This window comes from Mustela erminea, chromosome 2 (genome assembly GCF_009829155.1).
Source record: "Mustela erminea isolate mMusErm1 chromosome 2, mMusErm1.Pri, whole genome shotgun sequence".
Lineage (NCBI taxonomy): Eukaryota > Metazoa > Chordata > Mammalia > Carnivora > Mustelidae > Mustela > Mustela erminea.
In genome coordinates, this window is record NC_045615.1 from 142,964,375 (window position 1) to 142,990,681 (window position 26,307).

Sequence of the window (26,307 nt, forward strand, 5' to 3'; positions counted from 1 at the left end):
GCGCTGACAGTGAAGAAGTGACTTTGTGCGTGGTAAGGATCATCTGCCGTGGTGAAGTCATTGTAGCAAGGGAGTCTCAGCACCAAGTAGAGAAACACTGAACAAAGCAACATATTAAGGTTAATAAGGTGATAAGAATGAGAAGCCCGAGAAGGAGATTTGGCCATAGTCCTCCTTCAAACCAGGAACTTAACCATTCACTGAGAGAGAGAGAAGGATCTTGTAAGGCCTTAATTTGGGCATTCATATCCTTTATTAGTCCTGTGATAGTCTGGGATGTACACACAACATTCTGTCTTGATAATTGTACATGTGCCACCCTGGGCTGCTGTCAGGACATCTAAAGCCATCCTATTTATCTCTTAAGGGAGGGGACTCTCCAGGGCAGGGGTCTTTCACCTGCCACTCTGCTTGCTTGTGTGCTTGCTCTCTCTCTCTCTCTCTCTCTCTGACAAATAAAATAAATAAAATCTTTTTTTTTTTTTTAAGTTTCGGAATAAAATTATAGAGAAGCTAGTGCAGTGTTGTCGTTTAAGTCCACTTGAACTAAATGCAAAATAGAAATTGGGCTAACTCACAGAGCACAAACTTCAGAGCCAGGGTTCAGTCCCTGTAGGATCAGTTACATGGGGAAGAGATTCCCAGAAGTGTGAATAGTGACAGGTACTACTGAAAATGCAGACAGTGGGAGAAACACCCAAAATGTTAGTCCTTGACACACCAATGTCTCCCTTGGGCTGGTGACAGCAAAAGAGTGGAAGCAAAATCTTTTAACATCATATTGGAGAAGTTGTACCCCAATTTCAGTCACAAACCTTGAGTTTATGTAACATGTAAAGCAGATAATTGAACTTCAGTATGACATTCATGCGGGTTCAGCCAAGCTAAGATCTGTTCTAGAGGGAAAAAAAAAAAATGAAACATGGATAGGAATAAAAAGCATATGAAAGCACAAAAACATATCAAACTTTTGAAGTAAATCTCCAGAGAAAATGTTATTAAGAACATATGATAATTAAAATTGAAAAATTGATGAATTAAATATATAGGAAAGAATCCATATTCTCAAAATAAGAAAACTAGAACTCATTCACATGTCAAAGTCTTTATCTTGCAGAAGATCTTAAATTTTGGATGCAGCAAATTATACTGTCTCTTGAAAAACAATTAAGAATTCAAGTTCATAGCACTAGCTTCCCCCCAAGGAAATTTTCTATTGATTTGTAACTTGGCCTTGAATTTGACCTGTGCCCTTCATGTCATGATAATTTAGGTCACTCTGAATATGCCATCTCTTGAACAAGGGCCTCTGCTAATTTTAAATGAATGCAGCTGCCAATTTGCCATTCTTCTTTTTGCATCACAATATGTGGGAATAAATTCGCAATTAATAAAACATTTCCAGCAAGCAGTCAGACTGAGGAAATGAAGGACATGTATCTAGTAAGTTTAAGAAGAGATATTTCATTTTTGCCTTTTTGGATATAAAAAAAGAGAAAGAAAATAATTTATGCCTTTGAGGGCTTTGACAGAGGCCAGTATTGTTCCCTGAGCTACAGCATCTAAAAAGGCCATGCAACTCAGATTAGATTTTAGTTAAAAAGAAAAAAATTTTAAAAAAGTAAAAAAGAATAAATGTAGACAAATTTGTAGCAGGCTAAAACAGTTCTTTCTTTCTTGTCCTTTCTTTCCTCTTTCTCTTTCTCTTTCTTCCTTCCCTTCTTTTCTCTCATTCCTTTCCCTCTTTCTTTCCTTCACTGCTTCCCTCTTTCCTTCCTTCCTTCTTACTTTCCCTCGCTCTCTTCCTCTCCTCTCTTTCTCCCTCCCTCCCTCCTTCCATTTCTTCATTTCTTTCTCTTTGGCTCAATGAAAATGAATACCTCTCAAGTTTGATTCACGGGGGAGTGCTTGCATTCAATAGTAAGTAACTGGACCCTTGGTGATTAAGCCCTTAGGGCCTTTATTCCATCCTGCATCTGAAGCTGCATTAATTAATAATATACTGTTCTAATATAGGGGGACAAGCTGCATTAATTAATAATATACTGTTCTAATATATAGTCTACAGCCTAATGGCGGTGTAGACTAGGAAACTGAAGAGTGTGGAAGCTGTGTTGTAAGAGAAACCAGTGAAGGAACTTTAAAGAGAAGGAACTGGGGGAGCTGGAGGAGGAGTTAGGCGAGTCTCAGCTGATGGTTTTTTGAGCACACTGTTTTCACTGTGTAAAATGTTCCTTCTGCTACTTTCCACCTAATTCTGTAAGGGACGATTGGGTCATGCTGTAGTGTGAGAAGTTATCTAGATTCTGGTAGCTAAAGATCATCTCCCTACTCTTAACCCCCATAACACTTGCTGCTTCCTCTATTTTAATCCTAGTGATAGTCCAATGTATCTAGATCAGGTTGGTCAGGGCCTTGAATGCCAAACTAAGGGGTTTAAGGAAGCTAATAAATTTTTGAGGACGGGCATGATGATTTAGGGTTCAAAGGCAAACTAAGAAGGCATTTGTTGTAGACAGAAGGTAAGGGGGACATGAGAGTACGTTCTTTCTCTTTTAGGTTGCGCCACTCTATAAACAGGGAAGCCAGGTTCCTCTCCCACACGTGGTGACCAGGCAGCCTCCATGTCCTCACCCTCTGCTTTACTGTCCTTGTAATCTGAGGATAATTGCTCCGCTGAAATCGTGTTTTGAAGGCTCAGGAATGACCTGCTACTGGCCAGGTCTATGGACTTGTCCCCTCAGTTCTGTTTTGAGTCCGTGATCTGACCGAGACATTTTCTTCTCACAACTCAGAAACTGGCTGCATTTTCTTCGCTTATTGTTTAAAATTTGGGATGCGTTTCTACCGCGTGAGTTTAACGTTTAATTAGTTAAGGGTGGCTATGGGTGGAGATTTCAAGAGATTCTAAAGGGTATTTTCGAGAGCTTTACACTCGAAACGCTTTAGACAGTGGTTCTAAAGAGAACGGTCAAAGCCTGCAGATTTTTCTTTTAACAGATCTATTCTCATCCCTGCACGCCAGGGCTAGGGGCAACTTTTCTGTCGTTTGTTTATGAAAGAAATCGAGAAAGGGACCGGGGCTCGCCTCTTTTTTGACGTAAGGGCAAGAGTGAGGGGCCGGGCGGATTAGGTGCGGCTCCCAGTAGGCGCGCCCACAGCCCAGCCAGGGCCCAGAGCAGCCCCCTTCGCCAAGGGGCGGGGCGCGCCGGGCGGCCACGCGCGCGGGCGGCGGGGTGGGCGTGTCCCGCGGGCGCGCGCGGGCGGTGGAGGGGGCGTGTCCCGCGGGCGGCGGCGGCGGCGGCGGCGCGGGCTGGGTGCGCGGCGCAGCCTCCTGTGCTGGAATGTGCGGCTCCCGCGAGCTCGCGGCGCAGCAGCAGAACAAGCGCCGCCGAGGCCCCGGGCCACAGACCCCGGCGGCGGCGGCGGCGGCGGTGGCCGGGACGGCAGAGCGAGAGCCGGCGGCCTGAGCGTTCTCTGCAGTCCCACTCCTGGGCCTTTGCGGGCCTCGACGTCCCCAGCGCCCAACTTTTCCATCCTCCCCCACCCCTCCCCCCGAAACTCCAGCAACAAAGAAAAGTAGTCGGAGAAGGAGCGGCGGCGCCGGGTCTCCCGCCCCTCGTCGCCTAGGAAGGCCGGTATGCGCGGCTCAGGGCTGGGGGCTCGGTCGGGGTGGGGGAGGGCCGGCCGGGCGGCGGCGGCGGCAGTGGCAGGGGGAGGGCGCGGAAGGACGCGGAGCGAGGCGCTGTCCAGGGCTGATTTGCAGATACTGTGGCTCCGGCGGCGGCCGCAGCGCGGGGCGGGGGCGGGCGGCCGAGCGGGATCGGGTTACACCGGCGCGGCCCGGGGGCTGGGCCGGGGGCGTCCTTGGGGAGCGGTGTGGAGCCAGGACCCCCTCCCCAGTCGAGGCTGGGCCGTCGCCTCCGCACGGGCCCGAGCGTCCTTCGAGTCAGTCCTGAGGAGCGGAGCTGCTTGTGGCGCTGGTCCTGAAACTTCTTCCCCGTCCTCCTGCTCCCAGGTCCCGCCGCAGCCCCTCGTCGGCCCGCGGCCCTCGCGTCCCCCTCCCTCTCCGGCCTCTCCCTTTCGCCGGAAGGCGCCGTTGAGTGCGGCCGGGCGGGTTGAGTCAGCCCCGCGGCCCGGGCGGTTCCGCCAATGGGGCTGGACAGCGATTTCTGCTCTCGGGCCGCCCCGCCGCCTCGGCCCTCCGCACCCGACCATCTCGGCGCCCGAGCTGGCGGGGCCGGGGCGCGCGTCCCGCGGGGCGCGGTGGGGGAGTGAGTTCGCAAACTTCCGGGGCGCGGGGGAGGCGGCCAGCGCGCGTGGGGGCCCCCTCCGGCGCTAGGGGCCCGACGCCTCGGGAGGGCGCCCGCGGAGCCTCCCGGGCCCTCTGCGGAGGGTGAGCCCAGGGGCGGTGAGAGGAGCTAGGACGCCGGCAACGCAGTAACTTTCCTTCCTCTTCCCGGACTCGGGCCCGCGGGCCGGGGAGGGGGCAGCCCTGAATGGGGAAGACTTGGTCTGGCCCAACGGCGCCCCGACTTTGCCCGCCTTGCTTTTCTCAGTGTTGGGGAACTCAGGAGAAGCTTCGGGACGAGTGTTGGGGCAACTCCCGCGAGTTGGTGTGTAAATGTGTGCAGTGAGCGGGCCCAGCCGAGAGGAAGCGAGAGCGCCCGAGTTTGCAAAGAGCTGCTTTGTGTTTGGTATTTTGAGAAAATGGCCGAATGCCTATTTCAGTCAGGAATGCCGCCGCCGAGGCCGGCGCTGGTGGCAGCCGCACATAGGAATTCGTGCAACACGTTGGGTTTTCGGGCTGTGCTTGGACGGCCTTCCTGACAAACGTGAAAATTCCTTTAGGGACGGTAGTTGGGGGGGGGGGCGGTATTAGAAAAGTCGATGTTTGGATAAATTGCCGAGTAGCCTGGGCTGTTAAGCCCTGGGACTGCTCTGGCCCTCAGTTTGTTTTCTGTGATGGCATTTGATTCCAAGTTTTGGTACATTATAACTCGGTCGGTTTGTGTTTAATGCACCTGGGTGAAACGGACTGCTTTTGGGGTTTGGAGTTCGATTCGATTTTTTGAGTGCTTGCCACTTACTTTGCTGCTTCTAATTTGCAAGACAGCACTCCGTTGGAGAATAGCACCTTCTAGATTGGAAAGTGACGTGGTTAAGGCGACTTTAAAAGCCCAACATGTTTTCAAGAAGGTGATCTTGTAATGGCTTCCCCTAAGCAAGTAGGCCAAGTCAAGCACAAGGCAAGAAAGTTGCTGATGGTCGGGTTGAGTTGTACGGTTATTAGAGGGTTTGAAAGTTTCTTTAATTTGTGAAGTTTTGAATACACGGAGCTTCCTTTTTTCTAAAAAAAAAAAAAAAAAAAACACAAGGAAAAAAGTTCTGCTTTTTCTTTTTCTTTAAAACGGGTCTAGTTATTAAAATAAACTTAAGTGGTACTTTTTCACAGTGGTTTATTTTTCTGGAGTTAGTTGAGTTTATATGAAATTCGGTTCAGTTGACCAGCTACTACAGGCTTCTACTGTCCAGATAGGTTTGTACTTAACAAATGAACAGTATAGTTTTGGGGGTTCTCCCTTTTCTGACCAGTAAACTGTGGAAAGGGGGAATTGAGAGGACAGCAGTTTACTATTCATGTATTGAATTGAAAAATAATTTTAATTAACATAAAAATGAAGTTATTTTTTCACCAAAAAAATTGAAAGTGTTTGAGGGAAGGACATGCCAGTGGTAGGCCTAGTTGATGGATGAGTTATGTCAGACAATTGATAGACATTTTTGTAGGGATAATAGAGATTTTTTTGGTGATTGCAATAAGGAAAATTTGGTAGTACAAAAATACTTCAAAGCTTTAATTTTAGTGATTAACAAAGCTCATTGTATTGAAAGATTATATTTGATAAAAACCTTTTTTTAAGTTAATGAAGTATTGGAGCAATGTTTTGGATGTTGTGTTTAAACTGGTTTTGTACTTTTTGTCTTATTTTGAATTCAGAATACAGTCATGGCCACCCAGGTAATGGGGCAGTCTTCTGGAGGAGGAGGGCTGTTCACGGGCAGTGGCAACATTGGCATGGCCTTGCCTAACGACATGTATGACTTGCATGACCTCTCCAAAGCTGAGTTGGCTGCGCCTCAGCTTATCATGTTGGCAAATGTGGCCTTAACTGGGGAAGTGAATGGCAGCTGCTGTGATTACCTGGTTGGTGAAGAAAGACAGATGGCAGAATTGATGCCTGTCGGAGATAACAATTTTTCAGATAGTGATGGAGAAGGACTTGAGGAGTCTGCTGAAATCAAAGGTGAACCCAGTGGATTGGAAAACATGGAACTGGAAAGCTTGGAACTCAGTGTTGTAGAACCACAGCCTGTGTTTGAGGTATCAGCTGCCCCAGAAATTTACAGCTCAAATAAAGATCTTCCCCCCGAAACCCCTGGAGCGGAGGACAAATGCAAGAACTTGAAGAGCAAACCTTTTCGCTGTAAGCCATGCCAGTATGAAGCCGAATCTGAAGAGCAGTTTGTGCATCATATCAGAGTTCATAGTGCCAAGAAATTTTTCGTGGAAGAAAGTGCAGAGAAGCAAGCAAAAGCCAGAGAATCTGGGTCTTCCACTGCAGAGGAGGGAGATTTCTCCAAGGGCCCCATTCGCTGCGACCGCTGTGGCTATAATACCAATCGGTATGATCACTACACTGCTCACCTGAAACACCACACCAGAGCTGGGGATAATGAGCGAGTCTACAAGTGCATCATTTGCACGTATACCACAGTAAGCGAATATCACTGGAGGAAACACTTAAGAAACCATTTTCCAAGGAAAGTATACACATGTGGAAAATGCAACTATTTTTCAGATAGAAAAAATAATTACGTTCAACATGTTCGAACTCATACAGGTAAGAGTACCTTGTAGTCCATAAGTTCAATTCACTTTTTTTTTTTTTTTTTAAAGATTTTATTTATTTATTTGACAGACAGAGATCACAAGTAGGCAGAAAGGCAGGCAGAGAGAGAGAGAGAGGAGGAAGCAGGCTCTCCGCGGAGCGGACAGCCCGATGCGGGGCTCGATCCCAGGATGCTGGGATCATGACCTGAGCCGAAGGCAGAGGTTTTAACCACTGAGCCACCAGGCGCCCCAGTTCAATTCACTTTTGATAGTTAATTCAGTAGGCTGTTAAAGTAGCACTGAAGAAGGGATTCTGGGGTCAAGTTCTGGTCCCATTATTTGCTGTCTTTGTGACCTTGAATAAGTCAACTTAATCGCTTTGTGCTTTAGTTTCTCTCTCCATGGCGGTAATAACTTTGGGATTGAGGATAAGTGAAGAACACTTAACTTCACAGAATGACCAAGACAGATATTATCCATGTTCTTGTTAAACTTTTTATTCTGACAACTTGAAGTAGATCATTTAATTAAATTGGACTACTTTTTTTTTTTTTTAGAAGATGTGTTTAGTTAGTAGTGAATACATCTAAGATGCAGCTTAGTTTCTTAAAGCAATTGAGGACTTAGACAAAAAGGAAAACTCAGTGATTAACCCTTGCATAGATCCATTTCACAGAAGCCATAAACTTTTTTTTTTTTTTTTTTTTTTTTAAAGATTTTATTTATTTATTTGACACAGAGAGATTACAAGTAGGCAGAGAGGCAGGCAGAGAGAGAGAGGAGGAAGCAGGCTCCCTGCTGAGCAGAGAGCCCGATGCGGGACTCGATCCCAGGACCCTGAGATCATGACCTGAGCCGAAGGCAGCGGCTTAACCCACTGAGCCACCCAGGCGCCCAAGCCATAAACTTTTAAGATAAATTATCTTGGTATTGAGTTCCTGAGTGGAACAACTTAACCTTGTCTGCAAAACCTAGAAATGTGAAAAGTAAGTTTTTTAAAAACTGGTGGGATTACCACACTTGAGATCATTTTCCTGAGAAAGCAAACACACGTGAAAAATGAAGCTATTTTTCAGATAAAAAACCATGTCTTTCAGCATGTTTAAACTCATACAGGTAAGAGAACCTTTCTAGTTTGTAAGTTACTCTATCAAAAAAAAAAAAAATGGGGGATGCCTGAGTGGCTCAGTTGGTTAAGCAGCTGCCTTCGGCTCAGGTCATGATCCCAGCGTCCTGGGATCAAGTCCCACATCGGGCTCCTTGCTCGGCAGGGAGCCTGCTTCTCCCTCTGCCTCTGCCTGCCATTCTGTCTGCCTGTGCTCGCTCTCTCCCCCTCTCTCTCTCTGATAAATAAAATCTTAAAAAAAAAAATGGAACAACATTAAAACGAAAAATTTCAAACATCTCAAAATACCAATATGTACTACTCATTACCTGTACTCATTAGTTAATGATATTTTACCACATTTGGCAATTTTTTTGGTAAATACCAGTTCTGTTGAGATACAGTCCACTACTGCAGAATTCATCCCATTTAAAGTTAAAATTCCCTGGTTTTAGTATATTCACAGAGGTGTGTAACTATCACCACAGTCCATTTTTAGGACATCTTCAACCAAAATGAAACCTTGTCTGTTTGTGGTTACTCCCCCATTTCTTCTCAGCACCCTGAAACACCATCATGGCAGCGATGCATGTGCCACTGACTGAGCCAGCCAGGTGCCCCAAAGAGTCTCATTTTTTAAAGAAATGTTTGCAACTTCCTGGTAGTTTTCTCACATTACATTTTTCTGCTAAGAATTGGTACCTTTGAGGACTGATTAGCGGTCTGAACAAAATCGGATAGGGTAATCTAGTATAGTGGTCTGGATCACAAGTGAAAAGGGGTTTTAGGATGCTGTTTGCATCAGATCCGTTTTGCAAGAGTTATCACTGGACTGAAACCCACAGGTAAAGTAGGGCACAGTGGGGAGGGGAATCAGTAGTGCTTTACTGAATTGTGGTAGACTTAAACAGTAAAACTTGCAGATGAAATTCAGTCAGAAGAAAGATGTGAGGGCACTTGGGTGGCTCAATCAGTTGAGCGCCTGACTCTTGATATTTAGCTCAGGTCATAATCTCTCGTGGTGGGATCAAGCTCTGTTTGGGTGGAGTTGGCTTGTTTCCCCCACATGGGATATGTTCTTCCTCGCAAATAAACTTTAAAAAAGGCTGGGGGGGTGGGGTGTCTGTGGCAAGATTCTAAGCTCCAGGAGAATGCTCAGTATTATGTGTATGGCCTTAAAACCTAGTCAAGTAAAAATGTTTGGAGATCCTTTGGAATTTGTTAGAACCTGTGACTGTCTCCATGTTTTTTTGTTTTGTTTGTTTGTTTGTTTGTTTTTGTCTCCATGTTTTAAAACCATTTTAGTTTCCGAAGTCTAGAAGTTCAAATATTAACAAAATTACATGGCATAGGAAGTCATAGTTACTTGGAAATCCTATCCCATTAATCACTTAATAGTTTGAATTAAACAGACAAAACCTCATGTACAATATCTTAAAAGTCTTAGCTACTCTATATACTTCAGCCATAATTACTTCATATTCATTTAACAGTTTTTTTTAAAACCTTGGGGCTTAATTTTGGATTGGCTGTGATCTGTAGAGCTTTCAGGTAGTAGCCATGGCCTGACTTTTATCTGTACACTTTGATGAATTGTTTTGATTGAAGTATAATTGATGACTTTTAACAAATACATGTACTCCTACCCACCATGCAAGTCAATATAGAGAATATTCTGATCAGCACCCCAGTGCTTTTGTCTTAATACATTTTGATTTTGTCAGTTGTATTTTGATAATTCATGTTTCCCATAAAAGCTAAAAATGTTTTCAACTGTAAATCTAAATTTGTCAATTTAAGAATATTTCTAGAACCAAAAAGAAAACGGAAAGAACTGGAAAAGGTTTCTTTTAGTATTTTGTGTGTATTTCCAGTTTTGTGGGGGGTTTTTTGGTATTCCAATTTTTTAATGTAAAGCATTTTTTGTTTTGTTTGTTTGTTTTTTAAAACAAGAACTCTTGGGGTGCTTGGGTGGCTCGGTTGCTTAAACCTCTGACTTAACTCTTAAATTTTGGCTCAGGTTTTATTTCAGGGTCCTGGGATGGAGCCCTACATGGATCCTTTGTGCTCAAAGGGGGAGTCTGCCTCTTTTCTTTCCTTGTACCTCTACTCCTGCTTGCAGGGGCACATGCTCTTACTCTCTTAAAATAATTAAGTCTTAAAAAATATAAAATAAAATAGCAGGGGAAAAAGAAAACCAAGAACTCTTGGCCATTTATAATGTTTTTTATATAGTGGTTTATTTTATTTATTTATTTATTTTAAAGATTTTATTTATTTATTTGACAGAGAGAAATCACAAGTAGATGGAGAGGCAGGCATAGAGAGAGAGGGAAGCAGGCTCCCTGCTGAGCAGAGAGCCCGATGCGGGGCTCGATCCCAGGACCCTGAGATCATGACCTGAGCCGAAGGCAGCGGCTTAACCCACTGAGCCACCCAGGCGCCCCAATAGTGGTTTATTTTAACTGCAGTTTAGGTGACTGATTTTTAATGGATGTATTTTATATGCTTAACTGTACCATCAATAAATTTTTCTTCCCATTAATTTAAAGTTGATATTTTCTCAGTAAGGTAACATTGGTTTTATGTATCTCATTTCACATTTTAGTGTCTTCTCCTTCCCCCACAAAAATTTAGTGTTGAACTTTATTGAGAAGATTTTTTTTTCTTCTTAATGTTATCTTTGTGAATTTTTTTTTTTAAATTTTGGTAAGCATTTTGAAACAATTTGGTAGTGTATGCATTGGGAGGATAATATTTCAATTATGTAAATTCTGGGTATCTCTGGTGTTAAATGCATGGTTCTGAAAATTGTGTTTAAAAGGAAAATAAATTCATTTAATGCTGAAAAGTAGAGATAAATGATAGACTAACTTCTCATTTAAGTACCTTAGTTTTCAGATTCACTTAATGGGTTTTTTCTGTTCTTCGAGTGGCCAGTGTTGGGTACTTCTCTGCTAATCTGCAGAACAATCTGTTGAGGAACTAAATTATAATAGCCTGTGTTTACTGAGAGGAAACCCTGAAGTGATGTGTCCAAGGTCATACTATACAACTAAGACTAAGAATCAAAGTTCAGGGTTTTTTTGGTGAGTAATATGTGATCGGCTGAGGATTTTCATTTGAGTCTTCAATTAAAAGATTTTTAATTTTGTGGGTTTGATAATTTTAATCAGTTCACAAATTCTGGGTGCCTGGATGGCTCGGTTGAGGATCAGCCTTTTTTGGCCCTGGTCATGATCCCACAGAAGGGATTGAGTCCCTCATCGGGTTCTCTGCTTCATAGAGAGCCACCATCTCCCTTACCTCTCTATCCCTCTCCACTCTTAGCTCTCTGTCTCTCAAATAAATTAAATACAGTCTTAAAAAAAAAAAACAAACACAACAGTTCACAAATCTAAAAGATGACATTTTTGCCTCTATGTGTGACTGAAAAATCACTAAGTTTTCTAGAGTATTTATGCCTGTTTCGTAGTTGCACAGAGCAATCTTTTCTCTTACAAAGAATTTAAATTATTCTTAATTGATCCCTTTGTTTATCTATAATGGTATTTGGTATTTCTTCCATTAACTTTTCTTTTTGTGACAGCTTAACTGCGATGCATTTTACATACCATACAATGTGGATTGGCTCATTCTAGGCATTTCTGATAAACAGAATCATACAATAATATATGGTCCTTTGTGACTGCCTTTTTTAACTTAGCATAATGTTTTCAAGGTTCATTCATGTCCTGTGCACAGTACTTGTTTTCCTTTTGCTGCCAGATAATCTCTTGTAGGGATACCATGTTTTGTTTATCCATTCATCAGAATATTTGGATTGTTTTCCTTTTTTTGGCTGTTGTGAATAATTAATTCTTCCATGAACATTCATACACACATTTATGTGGACACATTTTTATTTCTCTTGGATATGTACAGTTGACCCTTGAACAGTGCAGAATTTAGGGGCAGTAGAAAATCTGCACATACCCTTTGACTCCCCCAAAACTTAACCACTGAGAGCCTACTATTGACCAGAAGCCTTACCAGTAACATAGTTAATTAAACATTTTATGAGTTGTATGTATTATATACTGTATTCTTAGAGTAAAGTAAGCTTGAAAGAAAATTCATGACGGGGAGCCTAGGTGGCTCAGTGGGTTAAGCATCTGACTTGATTTGATAGAGGTTCTCTGGTCTCTGGGCGGCACTCTGGGGGGAGTCTTGCATGGCATTCTCTCCCTCTGTCTTGCCCTTGCTCCATATCTCTTTCTCTCAGATAAATAAATAAGTGAACGAATGAATGGATATAGGTATGTTTAAAAAAAAAAAATCCAGAAGAAGAGGAAATAAATTTACAGAACTGTGCTATATTTGTTGGGGGGGGGGGGTGGGAAGCACGTATAAATGGACCTGAACAGTTAAAACACATGTTGTTCAAGGGTCAACTGTTCATACCTAGGAGTGGAATTGCTGAGCCATATGGTAACTGTTCAGTCATTTGAGGAACTGCTAAGCTATTTTCCAAAGTGGCTGCACTATTTTACAGTTTCACATTGTATGAGTGTTCCGATTTTTCCATACCCAGACCAATACTCTAACATCTGTCCTTTGATTATAGCCATCCTCATGGCTGCGAAGTCTTCATCTCATTGTGGTTTTGATTTGCATTTCCCACATGGGTAAAGATATTGAGGATCTTTGCATGTGCTTATCTGTCATTTATATATGTTTATAGAAATACTTTCAACATATTTTAAGCTAAAATTCTTCCAGGTTGAAGTAGGAATTCTATTGATAGGACTTACTTATAGCTGACCTATAGCTACCAGCTAATAACAGCTGTATGGCTACTAGGAACACGTTTCCTACTCATTACAGTATTCCTCTATTTTCACTTGTTTTTTTTCTTTCCCATGTCCATTTTACTAGACACGTCTGTTATTGTAACTTACTGTATAGACAAAATAATAACTGGTGGTATTGAGGGCTTTACTATGTGCCAGGCACAATATCAGATGTTCTGTGTGTATTATCTTAAATTTAAATTCTCACAATTCCAGTAAGTGAAGGTGCTTTTACTTTGAATGAGGAAACTTGCCCAGGGTTGTAATTATTATCTTGTGGCCAAAACCAGATGAAAAGAAATTACAAATTGTTAGGCCTGTGTGTGTGTGTGTGTGTGTGTGTGTGTGTGTGTGTGAAGCTTTTTAAAAAATCTGTTTAGTGTTTGACAAACCATGTCCCAAAAACATATATTTCCTGCCGTTGAAGTCTTAAATTCTTTAGTACTGAAATCTTTATCTTTTCATCTTCAGTTATTGTCAGTCCTTACGGGTTTATGAGCAGGATTTACCTTAACACTGATCTGTTCTGTGAAATGTCTGTCTGCCTACTTGAAATTTTTAACTTAAGCATCCCCACTTACGTATTCTTGGTTTTAAGCAGCAATTTCAAATGATAGCTTTACCCTTCACAAAAATCCCAATAAATAAATAAATTTCTGAGTGATAGCATGAGAAAATTTGGGTAGATTTTTTCCTAAGGGTAATTCTGATTTTTTTTTTTAAGGGTGCTCCTTGATACCTTATCAATGTAATTATTCAGTTCTTAATATTTAATGTGAGAGTTTGTAGCATTACTATGAAAAATAAAAGGGCTATGAGAATTCAGAAAGCCAGTGATCTTTTTTGTCCGCAAAGCTGAAATGTAGTTATGTGAATTCTGAATTAAATCATTTACTTATCTATAATAAAAAATGGACTCTTTTGCCAGGAATAGGAAAAAGAATCCTTATCAAAAAATGCTCAGTACTGAATATTGTGTTTATTGTTAGTGAGGATTTTGTTTACCTTATTTTATCATATTTAAACCCTAACCCTTCTATTCTTGCAGGGGAACGCCCATATAAATGTGAACTGTGCCCTTACTCAAGTTCTCAGAAGACTCATCTAACTAGACACATGCGTACTCATTCAGGTTGGTAAGAAATGGGAACCCTTCTATGATTTTTAGTAAACCATACATCATTATAACAAAATCCTTCCAGACCTGAAACTGGGTCATTATTAATGATTTATTTGTTTATTTTAAAAATCAATTTATGATTTATTTTTAATTTAGAAATCAGAGTTAAAAATCAGTGTTGTATTCATGTGACACTGTATCTAAATTTAGGTTCTTTTTTTTTTTTTTATTTGACAGACATTTCACAAGTACGCAGAGAGGCAGACAGACAGACAAGAGAGAGAGGAGGAGGCAGGCTCCCCGCTGAGCAGAGAGCCCGATGCGAGGCTCGATCCCAGGGTCCTGGGATCATGACCTGAGCTGAAGGCAGAGGCTTCAACCACTGAGCCACCCAGGCACCCCTAAATTTAGGTTCTTAAGAAGGAATCTATAGTGAAACTCTGAAACTGAGTATAAAAGGCACATGCACTGTTCTTGGGTGGACGGTCCATAATTTCCACCAGATTTTCAAGTTCTCTGACTAATAAAACTTGAAATGCTGTTATAGACCAACACTGGTTCGTACATTTTGAGCAGTGCCTACCTTCTCACCCTCTCCCCCACTCCCAACGCAATATAACACCACATTTCATAGTGTGGTTTCTAATTCCTTCTTCACTTGTCAGGTCCTAAAATGTGGGTTTGTCCTTTTTTGAGAGCTGATAGGGCTTCTGTGAACTGATTTACAGAAGCCAAACTTTAAAGAATAATAGATAATCCAGGATCTCAATTTATTAACCTATACTAGATAAAATGCAGGACTATAAATGCAGTGGGAGATTTGTCCACTCCAATGACTGGAATAATGGTGATCACTAACCAGAATTGGTCCCCATTATCAAAGTAGATAGATGGCAAAGTTAAAAAGTAAATAGCAGCATAGGTGGTCTTAGCATAATTCATTTTGGCTATAATTCACCCTTGAACCTTGGTGAACCACCACAACTGATCAGAATACTCGACTTCCAAATTTAGAATATATACCCCTGTAGCGAAGCTATGTCAAAATCTTGGTGTTAACAGAAGTCTATGTAAACTCATGTCCATTAGGTTCATTAATTGCCTGAAATTTGTGCAGTCTGCTTGTGTAGCCACTAGCCACATACGGTTATTAGCTTGTGAAATATAGCTAGTTTGAACTGAAATGTATAAAATACATAGCAGAATTCAAACAATATAAATAAAGGCACCTAAAACCTATTTTGGGGTGGCTGGCTGGTTCAGTTGGAGGAGCATGTTACTGGATCTCAGGCTCATGAGTTCAAGCCCCACATTGGGTGTAGAGATGACTTAAATATAACTTTAAAAAAAACTTTTTTTAAGTTTTGATTACATGTTCACATGACATTAATTATATTGGGTTAAATAAGTAGTAAAATTTAGTTATACCTTTTCTTTACCTTTGTAAATGTGACTATCAGAAAATTTAAAATTACGTATATGCTTGCATTTTATTTCTATTGGATATTGCTGTTTTAAGTCAGTAATTGAGTAACATTTGATTATAGTACAGATTCTTACTTGAGCAGCTATGAAGAAGTCACATAATATGTGGGCTAGCTTTTCTTTACCCTCAGTGCTTGTCATGTTAATATACTGGAATGTTCTTTCTAAATCTCCTAAGCTATTGAGTTGAGTCACTTAACCATATACCTGAGTTTATTGCTTAGGGGTGCTTCCTGGTTTCATTTTCTGAGGGTCATTGGGAAGCTCTTTCAGGTTTCCTTGACGGTAGGCATCATGTTCTATTGATAGTTCTGCTCTAGCCCTTAAATAAAACATTTAAGAGTTTTATGTGAGTTAACTAATTTTTGTCCTTTATAACTATGCAATAATGTATAAGTTCAGTTGCTGTCCCCATTTTACCAATGGGGAAACTTAAACTAAGGGATTGAAGAAACGTGGCCGTTTTTCCTATAGAATGTCCCCCTTTCTGGATTTGTCTTACTTGCTTTCTCACGGTGTCACTGGGTTTTTCTTCTGTCTCTGTGCCCTGTATTATATGTACACTAGAAATCAAATCTGAATGCTTGAATTCTACTTGTGTCTCATTTGAAGTCCTATCTGGTTGACCCACTATTAGTGTTGCTGGTTTACTGGATTAGATCTTTCTCATTGAATGGGTAATACTTTTGTCACCCTTTAAGTGTCTGTGGTGTTTTAGACTAGTCAGTAACTTCTGCTGGAATAATTTTGTGTTTGCTAACTGTTGTCTTTTGAATTTCTTAGCTGTATTAAAAAGATGATATTCAGTAGCTACTGTTAGAGTACAGCAAGTATTTTAAAATTCTTTTCAAGAGTAGTAGCTACTGTTTTTAAAGATTTTATTTTTCTAAGTTATCTCTACACCCAGTGTGGGTCTCAAACTCACAACCATGTGACTCAAGAGTCACATGCCCTATCGACTGAACCAGCCAGGTGCCCCAATAATAGCTACTATTTGTTGCATGCATGCCAGGTACTGAGAAATTGGGATTTGTTATCTTTGATCTTAGTACCCCTTAAATATTTAATCCTAGTTTATGGATTAGGACACAGATATAGAGAGCATAAATGCTTTATCTGTGGTTAATTGTCATTCCTTTAAATCAGAAGAGCTAGGATTTAGCCTTGAACTCCTCACCCCTCCCATTTTCAGGTATCAACATCGTTAAAAGAAAATTATGTCTCAGAAAATGGCTCTAGAAGCTATAGCATAACGGAATTGGAACCACAGCATATGGAGAGAGCAGAGATACGTCTTTTACTGGGTGTCAGTAGTTTGAGTTGCAAACAGGAAGCAAACATGGTTAGTTTGTTTGTGGTGTATGAGTGTGCAATTATTTCCAGGAGATCCTATGTTTCAGTACTTTTTTTTTTTTTTTAAGATTTTATTTATTTATCAGAGAGAGGGAGAGAGAGCGAGCACAGGCAGACAGAGTGGCAGGCAGAGGCAGAGGGAGAAGTAGGCTCCCTGCCGAGCAAGGAGCCCCATGTGGGACTCGGTCCCAGGATGCTGGGATCATGACCTGAGCCCAAGGCAGCTGCTTAACCAACTGAGCCACCCAGGCGTCCCTGTTTCAGTACTTTTAATTGAAGTTGCTGGTAGCCCTCATAAATACACTGAGGCTAAATTAGGTCAGATTGGATAGGTAGTCTTTTTTTTGAATGGGTTGCATGGAGTGAATATCTTGCACGCCTTCTCTGTGGTCTGGAATCTGATTTTTAAGGTCCCCTGGGCCTTGTTTTTTCCCTTGTTCATGTGAGTGTATTTCAGAGAGGAAAAGTATGTGCTCATTCTCATTTTTGAAAGAAATTAGGCTCTGTGGAGTTGATACATTTTAGCTTAGCTGACAGATGGGTTTATAAAGCAAAACTACAGTGGTTATTTCCTTAGAGCATTTCCAACCATAGAGTTTGGTTTCTTTAGGCCAAATTAGGAAGGGATCAGAATGTTGATGAGGTGAAAAATTGACACACTAATATAACCTTATCTGGTGGTGGTCTCCATTTTACTGGTGTTCCTCCCTAATGGTATTAAAAGTATCCTTCACCACCAGGCTAGTCTGAGATATGTGGACATTATCCACAGTTCTCCCTTTCTTTTTCTCAGTGGAGATGCTGTCATTTCATCCTGGGTGAAATATCTCATTCCAGATGAAATACATCCAGTTTGTATTTGCTATTAATAATAATTTTTTTATATATCACACTGACTAGTTCCCCATTCTGCTAGCATAGGAATTCATCTTGAATATTTTCCCACAATGAGTGTAATGGATGCTGTTGTTAAAGATCATCAACTTGCCAACTTCCATCTCTATTTATTACTCTTCTTAAAATGGAAAATACTTTTTTCAACCATAAGTTTATTTTTCTTTCACCAAGTATTTGATAATTATTGTGGAGGCACTATTTGAATAGGCTGGGCTTATTTGGAAGACATTATGGTTTGAGGGTATAATGAATTCTAGAATGTTTTTTTCCCAGTGCCTTTGTGGTTTTTTTCATTTTAGTATGTCATGTCAAATTCAACTTACTGTGCGGTTTGGGCTTTTTCAGTCAGTAAATGTATTTTTTATTGAGGTATAGTATATACAATGTTACATTAGTTTTAGGTGTATAGAGTAAATTTTTAAACTGTGTTCTATTGAGGTTCAGTTTACACACATGAAAATGCAGAGACATGTGTCTGAAGCAGACAGGTCGGGGACTTCACATGGTTTCTCCTGTTTGACTGCCCCCTAGAGGAAGACCTGAAACATTCATATACCCTCAGAAATATTCCCTCCTCACCCTTTCTGGTTAGTACTCCTATGGTCTACCCCTAACTGATAGTCTGACTTCTGTCAAAAAGAATATTATGACATTCTTCTATGAGATAGTTTTTGACAGTCATCCCATGCTGCTTTATCAGAACTTCGTGTTTTTTTGCTAAGTAATAATCAATTGTATGCCCCATTACTCTTCAGTAAGACCCTTTTGTTATTCTTTCTGGATTCATCTTGAAAAGAATAGGTAAAGTATATAAAAATCTTTCCTCTTTTGGATTTGCTATATATTTAATTTGGGAGGAATAAAGTGGACATCTGACATGTTTATAAAGATGAAAAATGTAGATAATACTAGAATTGGAAAAGAATTAAAATCATTGATAAAAAGCAAAAAAATATATATTAGGTGCTAAAAACCTATGCAGTTTTATGACTGTATCTAATACAAGCACGACTCAAAGGCAAGAAAATAAAACTGAGAAGGAATGAATGGAGCAAGTAAATTTTGCCATCAAAATTTAAATAGGTTTTTATGAACTCCCATTCTCTGACCATTTCATAGGTGGAGGCTTGCACTTTGATGCTTGCTGTGTAAATACTCTCATTTGTTAGGGGTTATACAGTGGCATTACAATTCTTTTATTAGCACAAATATTTTTTAATTAATTAATTAATTAATTTGACAGGAGAGAGAGAAAGATCACAAGTAGGCAGAGAGGCGGGGGTGGGGGGGCGTGGGAAGCAGGCTTTCCGCTGATCAGAGAGCTGGATGTGGGGCTCGATCCCCGGACCCTGGGATCACGACCTGAGCCAAAGGCAGAGGCTTAACCCACCACTCAGGTGCCCCAGCACAAATATTTTCTTAAAGAGATAAACTTCATTCATCAGCTACTTGTTTACTCAGAGGTAGGGTTTAAATGGAAGGGCAGGATAAACATATGAATCTTGCCTTTTGTTTACCCATACTAAAAGTACCATTTTCAAAAGTGATGATTTATAGGGAGTGTATATGGACTGCTTGGCTGTGCCAAGCTAAGTCTGTGCCATGCTAAGTGCTTTATATGGATTAAATTATTTATAGGTCATAGCTTAAAAGTATTTTTACAGATGCAGAAATTGGGCCTTAGAGAGTTTTCAGTACCTTGCTCAGGATCTCAAAAGTGAGTTGGAGAAGAGCCCATATTTGATCTCCCAGATAGTCTCATTCTAAAAAAAAGTTCTTAACCATTATGCCACTAATTTTCTTCCTCATTCTGTGTCTGTATATGTTAAGCAAATGTTTGTGTCCACTGAGGTAATTCGTTGGAGGGGACAAGAGTAATGAAGCATGTTGTAGAAACCTCTGGTTGTGACTCTGTTAGTAGTCTAACATGGAAAAGAGTTGTCCAGCTAGCTACATAACCAATCTAACCAATCTGATGTACCTCGGTAAGTTTTGGTTTCTACATAACCAATCTAACCAATCTGATGTACCTGGGTAAGTTTGGTTTTCTCATCAGACATTTTCTCATCATGTAAAGCTTAATGTCTGAGAAATTTGCTTTATGAAAAAATTAGATTTGATACGAATTTGAGAATGTTTGAGAGATGAATTTTCATAAATGTCAATTTCCATTTTTCTACTATGCATTCCATTGGACCAGTGGGGTATGGATACCGTTTGGTAATATTTACTAGAGTGTGATCTAGATGGGTATGTATTCAGGTAGAATGTGTTAATCTTCTATCTTTAATTTGGGGGTGGGGGTGGTTTTGGTATTGTATGTACCTATGATCTCTAATGATCATGACTTTGTTCAATTATTTTACATACCATATCTATTTGTATGCCCTTTCTCACCTATGCTGTTTCTTTACCCATTTGTTAAAAGAAGGCAGAGAAAAATCAGAAGGTTTCTGGCTTGGCTATATTTTTGCTTTAAAATAGCAATTCTGGCATTGGATGACTTGGCTGAGTGAAGTTTGACTCTGTTCCTGCTGAGATAGGCAAAAGGTTTAAATTTAAAGAAAAGACCTCTTGTTCCCTAAGCCCAAAACTTTTACAACTTCTACATCTAAGGTCTGAGAGTGTAGTTTGAAGTGTAAGATATTTCTTTAGAAGTCTCAAAATTTATCTTAAAAATGTACGGGAATTACGGGGAGGGTATGTGCTATGGTGAGTGCTGTGAAGTGATAAACCTGGCGATTCACAGACCTGTACCCCTGGGGCTAATAATACATTATATGTTTAAATAAAAAAAATAATAATAATAAATAACTTGCAAGTTAAAAAGTGTGGGAATTATATATTCTGTTCCATTGTACATTTGTTTTCATGAAACATAAAACAATTAAAATGATCTTTTCTTTTAAAAAAAATACATTTTTTCTCTTTGAGTGCCCTTGCCTCCAAATTCACATCCATAGCCCAACCAACTTTGCCAATAATTGTTGTGTACTTCTTGATGAATCGGTGTTCTTTATAGTGTTTAAGAGCTCTAGCTTGATGGACGTTTTAGAAGATGATGGTTAAATGAAATCGTTGTTTTTCCATTTGGTATGAGAGTCATTGTCAAGGGATAGAGAAAAGATCTACAAATAAATATGGTAAATGTAAAGTGCATGATCGAGTCTTTTCAATGAATAGTTGTGTGTGTGTGTTTCAACATATCCATTTCCTTATATTTTAATAAATGGCTTGAATTCATGTCTTAATCTATGTTCTCTCTAACATCTCTTGTTTACCTTAGGTGAGAAGCCGTTTAAATGTGATCAGTGCAGTTATGTGGCCTCTAATCAACATGAAGTAACCCGCCATGCAAGACAGGTTCATAATGGGCCTAAACCTCTTAACTGTCCACATTGTGACTACAAAACAGCAGATAGAAGTAATTTCAAAAAACATGTAGAGCTACACGTTAATCCACGGCAGTTCAATTGCCCTGCGTGCGACTATGCGGCTTCTAAGAAGTGTAATCTTCAGTATCACTTCAAATCCAAGCATCCTACTTGTCCTAATAAAACCATGGATGTCTCAAAAGTGAAACTAAAGAAAACCAAAAAACGAGAGGCTGATCTGCCTGATAACAATATTACCAATGAAAAAAAAGAAACAGAACAGACAAAAATAAAGGGGGATGTGGCTGGAAAGAAGAATGAGAAGCCTGTAAAAATGGAGAAAAAAGATAATGTTTCAAAAGAGAAAAAGTCTTTTAGTAATGCTTCAACTCAAGTGACTACCAGAACACGCAAATCAGCAATGGAAACTAAAGAAATGGATGTGCATACAGGAAATAATTCAGAAACAACCTGTAAAACCAAGAAAAGCAAAAGAAGGATGGAAACTGAAGCCCATTCCTTAAAAGATACTATTAATGATGAGGAACCTGTGACAAAAAAGAAGAAGAAGGCAGAAGGCAAATCCAAAAGTAGTCAGGAAGTGCCAAAAGGTGATAGCAAAGTAGAGGAGACTAAAAAACAAAATACTTCCGTGAAGAAAAGTACAAAGAAGAAAAGTCTGAAGAACAAGTCAGGTAAAAAAAGCAGCAAGGCTGCTCAGAAGGGGCCTGCTCGGATGGTGCCTTCTCCTCCCGAGGGGCCTGCTCAGATGGCCGCCTCTTCTTCCAAGGGGCCATCTCAGATGCAGCCTTCTCCATCTGGGGGGCCCATTGAGATGGAGCCTTCTCCCCCTGTGGGGCCTGCTCAGATGGAGACTTCTCCTCCCGGGGAGCCTGCTCAGATGGCCCTTTCTCCTTCCAAGAGGTCTCCTCAGATGACGCCTTCTCCTTCCAAGGGGTCTCCTCAGATGACGCCTTCTCCTTCCAAGGGGTCTCCTCAGATGACACCTTCTCCTTCCAAGGGGTCTCCTCAGATGGCGCCTTCTCCTTCCAAGGGGTCTCCTCAGATGACGCCTTCTCCTTCCAAGGGGTCTCCTCAGATGACGCCTTCTCCTTCCAAGGGGTCTCCTCAGATGACGCCTTCTCCTTCCAAGGGGTCTTCTCAGATGGCGCCTTCTCCTTCCAAGGGGTCTTCTCAGATGGCGCCTTCTCCTTCCAAGGGGTCTCCTCAGATGGCGCCTTCTTCTTCCAAGGGGTCTCCTCAGATGACGCCTTCTCCTTCCAAGGGGTCTCCTCAGATGGCGCCTTCTCCTTCCAAGGGGTCTCCTCAGATGGCGCCTTCTCCTTCCAAGGGGTCTTCTCAGATGGCGCCTTCTCCTTCCAAGGGGTCTTTTCAGGTGGTGCCTTCCCCTCCCGGGGGGCATGCTCAGCTAGAGCTGCCCCCTGCCATGGAGTCTGCTCACATGGAGGTTGGTCAGGTGGAGCCACCTCCTCCAGTGGCGCCTGCTCACATAGGACCTGCTCAGACAGAGCCACCACCTCCCCCTGGGGGGCCCGCTCAGATGGAGGTTGTTCAGAGGGAGCTGCCTCCTCCCACAGAGCCGCCTCTTCACCTGGAACCAAGTCCCAGAAAGTCTCCTCGGAAAGATAATAAAAAAGAAAAGCCCAACACGCAGAGTGAAGTGGCTCAGAAGGAGCAAGTCCTCATTGAAGTTGGCTTAGTGCCTGTCAAAGACAGCCAGCTTCTGAAGGAGAGTGCAGGTACGCGGGATCTCTCTGCACCATCACCACCACCACCAAAGGAAAACTTAAAAGAAGAGGAGTCAAAAGACCAAAAATCATTCACTGAAGGTGAAGGAAGTAAAGAAGCCCCTCTTCAAAAGGTAGAAGAGGCAGGGAAGATTCTAGCTGGTCTTGCTGCTATTAACAAGGAATCTGCCGGTATTTCATCCTCTGAGCAAAACTTGACTATGGCAGAGGGTGAAATGTTAGATGCTAAGTGTCCGACTGACACTGAGCTTCGTGAAATGGAAATAGACACTGATGAGAACAAAACAGAGAACCCCCCTGGCAAAGAGCCAGCAGTTGAAGAACCTGTTTCACCAGTGCTGCTTCCCCTGCCAATAGAAAATCACGGAGCAGTGTCCAAAACTGCTGTGACATCACCTCCTGTCACCATGGCAGTAAATGAGTCTCAGGAAATGGATGAAGACGAAGGCATCCATAGTCATGATGGAAGTGATCTAAGTGACAACATGTCAGAGGGTAGTGATGACTCTGGATTAAATGGGGCCCGGCCAGTGCCACAAGAAACCAGCAGGAAAAATGAAAAGGAAGCCTTGGCAGTCAAAGTGGCTGAGGGGGATTTTGTTTGTATCTTCTGTGATCGCTCTTTTAGAAAGGAAAAAGATTACAGCAAGCACCTCAATCGCCATTTGGTTAATGTCTACTTCCTTGAAAAAGCAGCTAAAGGTCAGGAGTAATTTAGGATAAGGCTTCACTTCTTAGTTTATAAGATCTATTACATTTAATATTCGTTTGTAGTTGTAGACAACCTTTTATTTTTTAAATTGCTTTAATTAGTGTCCGATGTTGATTTTTAAGTGGCACTCTTTTCCTTAGGACTCTATATACCTGTTGATGGATAAATTTTAGCAAATCCAAGGAAGGTAGTGTACTAAACCAGCAGACACCTAAATCTGTTAGTTTATACGTTTAATTGAAATGAGAAGGCCAAGGTGGTATTGTAGCATTCTGTTGCTTTGTCTGGCTGTAACTTGTCACTTTCCTTGCCATGTCTGTCTGCTTGTTTCACGTTAGTTTTTTTTCTTAGTTCTTTGTTTAGTTCTATAAAAATTGGCATACTTAAATAGCAAATTACTTGAAGAATTTGCCTGCTTTATATAAAGTTAGCACTTTAAGATTTTTTTAGAGATGAGGAGAGACTTTAAATTGAAGAAAAATTTTCCCAGCAGTGGACATTGTATCAGTCCAGGTATTTACTTCTGAGTTTTGATCAATATTTCTTATTTGTATATGTTAATCATCATAAAAACAATTGATTTTGGTGTGGTTTTTTTGTTTGTTTTGGGTTTTTTATTTGTGGGGTTTTTTTTTTTTGGTGCTTTAATGGCTTAAGATGTTGCACATTGTTTTGTTTTTTTTTTAACCTATGCAGTTCAATTTTTTTCTAGAAATAGTATTTGTTGAACAGTAACACTTTATACATATATATGCATGTTTATTTTGACCTCTTCGGAGGGATGCTTTTAGTCTTGTTTGCAAAAGGGCAGTTTTCTTTTTCCTTTGCTGCAATTGTCTTTTTTGCAGAATATTAGTGTGTGCAAATTTGTGAGCAAATGAAACATGCAGGTTCAATCCATTGATTTTGAATTTCACATCTTACATCTATGCCGGAATCTGTATTTCACATAAGTTATTTATTTTAAATGGATGTAGTGAGTTCACAGCTCTCATATTGACCTTTAAACAAACCACTAGGCTCTTTATTAAATGGATTTTAATCTCAGATACCAACCATAAATAAAAATTTTTGGCTTGTTTTAGTACAACTACTTCCTAGATGTACAGTGTTAAGTTACATATTTGAGAAAGACCTTTTTACATAGATGGTTGGTGTCCATATGGCTCCTCAGCTGAATAAAGAACTGTAAATGATGTTTGGAAACTGCAGACCTGGAATTAGGAGACATAATTACTCCTTCAAGGTATACCGAATATCAGTTGTGAGATTCCAAAGCCATAGCAATGATACAGCAAACCTAGGTTGAGAGAGGTAGTATGAGTGCTGGTAGACCAGCTGCTACTTACTTCCTATGAATACAGTGAAAAAGGCAGGTGAAACCTAAGTACAGTCCAGATTTTTTAAAAATCACACTTTCTCAGGGATCTCCACAAACTAGTGGGTGTCCTGGCTGTCCCTGTGACAGCCGCTTTCTACAGGTGAGGCCTCAGATGAATTGCAGCTATCCTGGTGTTCCTGTGGGGGCACATAGTATTAATATTAAGAAAGAGTGTTCTTCTAAACTTTCCTGGTAGGTTCTTTGGCCAGTTGCCAAAGAGTATGAAAGAATCCAACAGGATTTTTCTTCCTAATAGCAGTTAATTCATTTCAGTCAAAGTATGATTCCAGTAGGGAATCTGGAACAATTCTGATCCTCCCATGTTCTGTCCTGAAATAACCACTTTATATATCATTTATTTTCTTTCACCTGGCGATCTCTTTGAGGCAGGTTTCAGAGTTTGGCAATGCAACATGAAAGACTAGGGAAAGCATTGATGAAGTGTGGGTAGAAAACTTGTTAAAAATCTGAGAGTGAAGTTTGAGTTAAAAGACATTTGAACTTGGAATTGACTGGGAGGCCAAAGATTTAAAGAAGAGAAGATTCTCTCAAGAAAAGAGTAAGTTGTGTGTTAATGGTGTGTGTTTTGTGTGCATGAATGGGAATTTATAAATGATGTTGAATTCCAGATGAATTCACGGCTCCGACAATCATTGTCAACAGAAGATCAAGCTGCAAATATTTATGTTTTAAATCTTAAATTATAAAGCTAGTTAAATCTTTCTAACAACTAGTTTTAATGTTCATGGGTACATTTTATGTAAGTTACTTTTACATTCTGTATGAAAAGACTCATGTTAAGTACAGATTGGAGATTGGGAATCCATTTGGGGAAGAGGTTTTGTGGATTGTTCAATGCTACAAAAGAAAAAAAATTAGACTTCTGGGGAATTGGACTAATTTTCTTATCTAGTTTTTAAGACTAGAGTGCTAAAAACAAAATATGAAGGAAATTAAAACCCCTTGTTATTAAATTGATCTGTGAAAACATTGTTACTGGAAATTGAGTGGGACTTGAGGCCTTTCTTCCAGAAAACAAGGACTTGATTGTCAGGCCTATATTAGGTTCTGAACCTTAATGCCATGTATTTGTACTTGTTAAAATTGTTTCAATGAAAAATATGTTAGTAATAAGAACTTCTGGTTTAGTTGGGAGTTCTTCCATTTGAAAAATGTGATATTTGCATGGAACTGTTTGAATCTTTGTTTTCTCAGTTTCCCCTCCACTGGATAGAATTGAAACTAGAATTTTCCCTTTTGTTAAAGGAATAAAAAGTGAATATGTTATTTGTAAATTGATGTTTAGTAACTAGAGATAAACTTGAATACTAGAATACATGATAAGCCTAATCTAGGTAGTCTTAGGAAAATCTCTCTTCTGTCT

General features: G+C 40.7%; 1 protein-coding gene across 7 annotated transcripts; it reads left to right on the forward strand.

Moving 5' to 3' along the window:
• The first annotated feature begins 3,283 nt into the window (after window positions 1–3,283).
• REST (RE1 silencing transcription factor) lies at window positions 3,284–24,174 on the forward strand. Of its 7 annotated transcripts, none has more exons than XM_032334407.1 (5): window positions 3,284–3,638; window positions 6,002–6,905; window positions 13,881–13,964; window positions 20,974–21,935; window positions 21,969–24,174. In XM_032334407.1, the coding sequence occupies exons 2-5, from the start codon at window positions 6,011–6,013 to the stop codon at window positions 23,541–23,543; spliced, it is 3,516 nt and encodes a 1,171-aa protein (XP_032190298.1). In that variant the 5' UTR covers window positions 3,284–3,638; window positions 6,002–6,010; the 3' UTR covers window positions 23,544–24,174. The 7 variants fall into 7 exon arrangements, with proteins under 7 accessions (XP_032190298.1, XP_032190299.1, XP_032190296.1 ...); XM_032334408.1 differs by lacking the exon at window positions 3,284–3,638 and adding an exon at window positions 3,939–4,018; XM_032334405.1 differs by lacking the exon at window positions 3,284–3,638 and adding an exon at window positions 4,317–4,440.
• The last annotated feature ends 2,133 nt before the right edge of the window (window positions 24,175–26,307 follow it).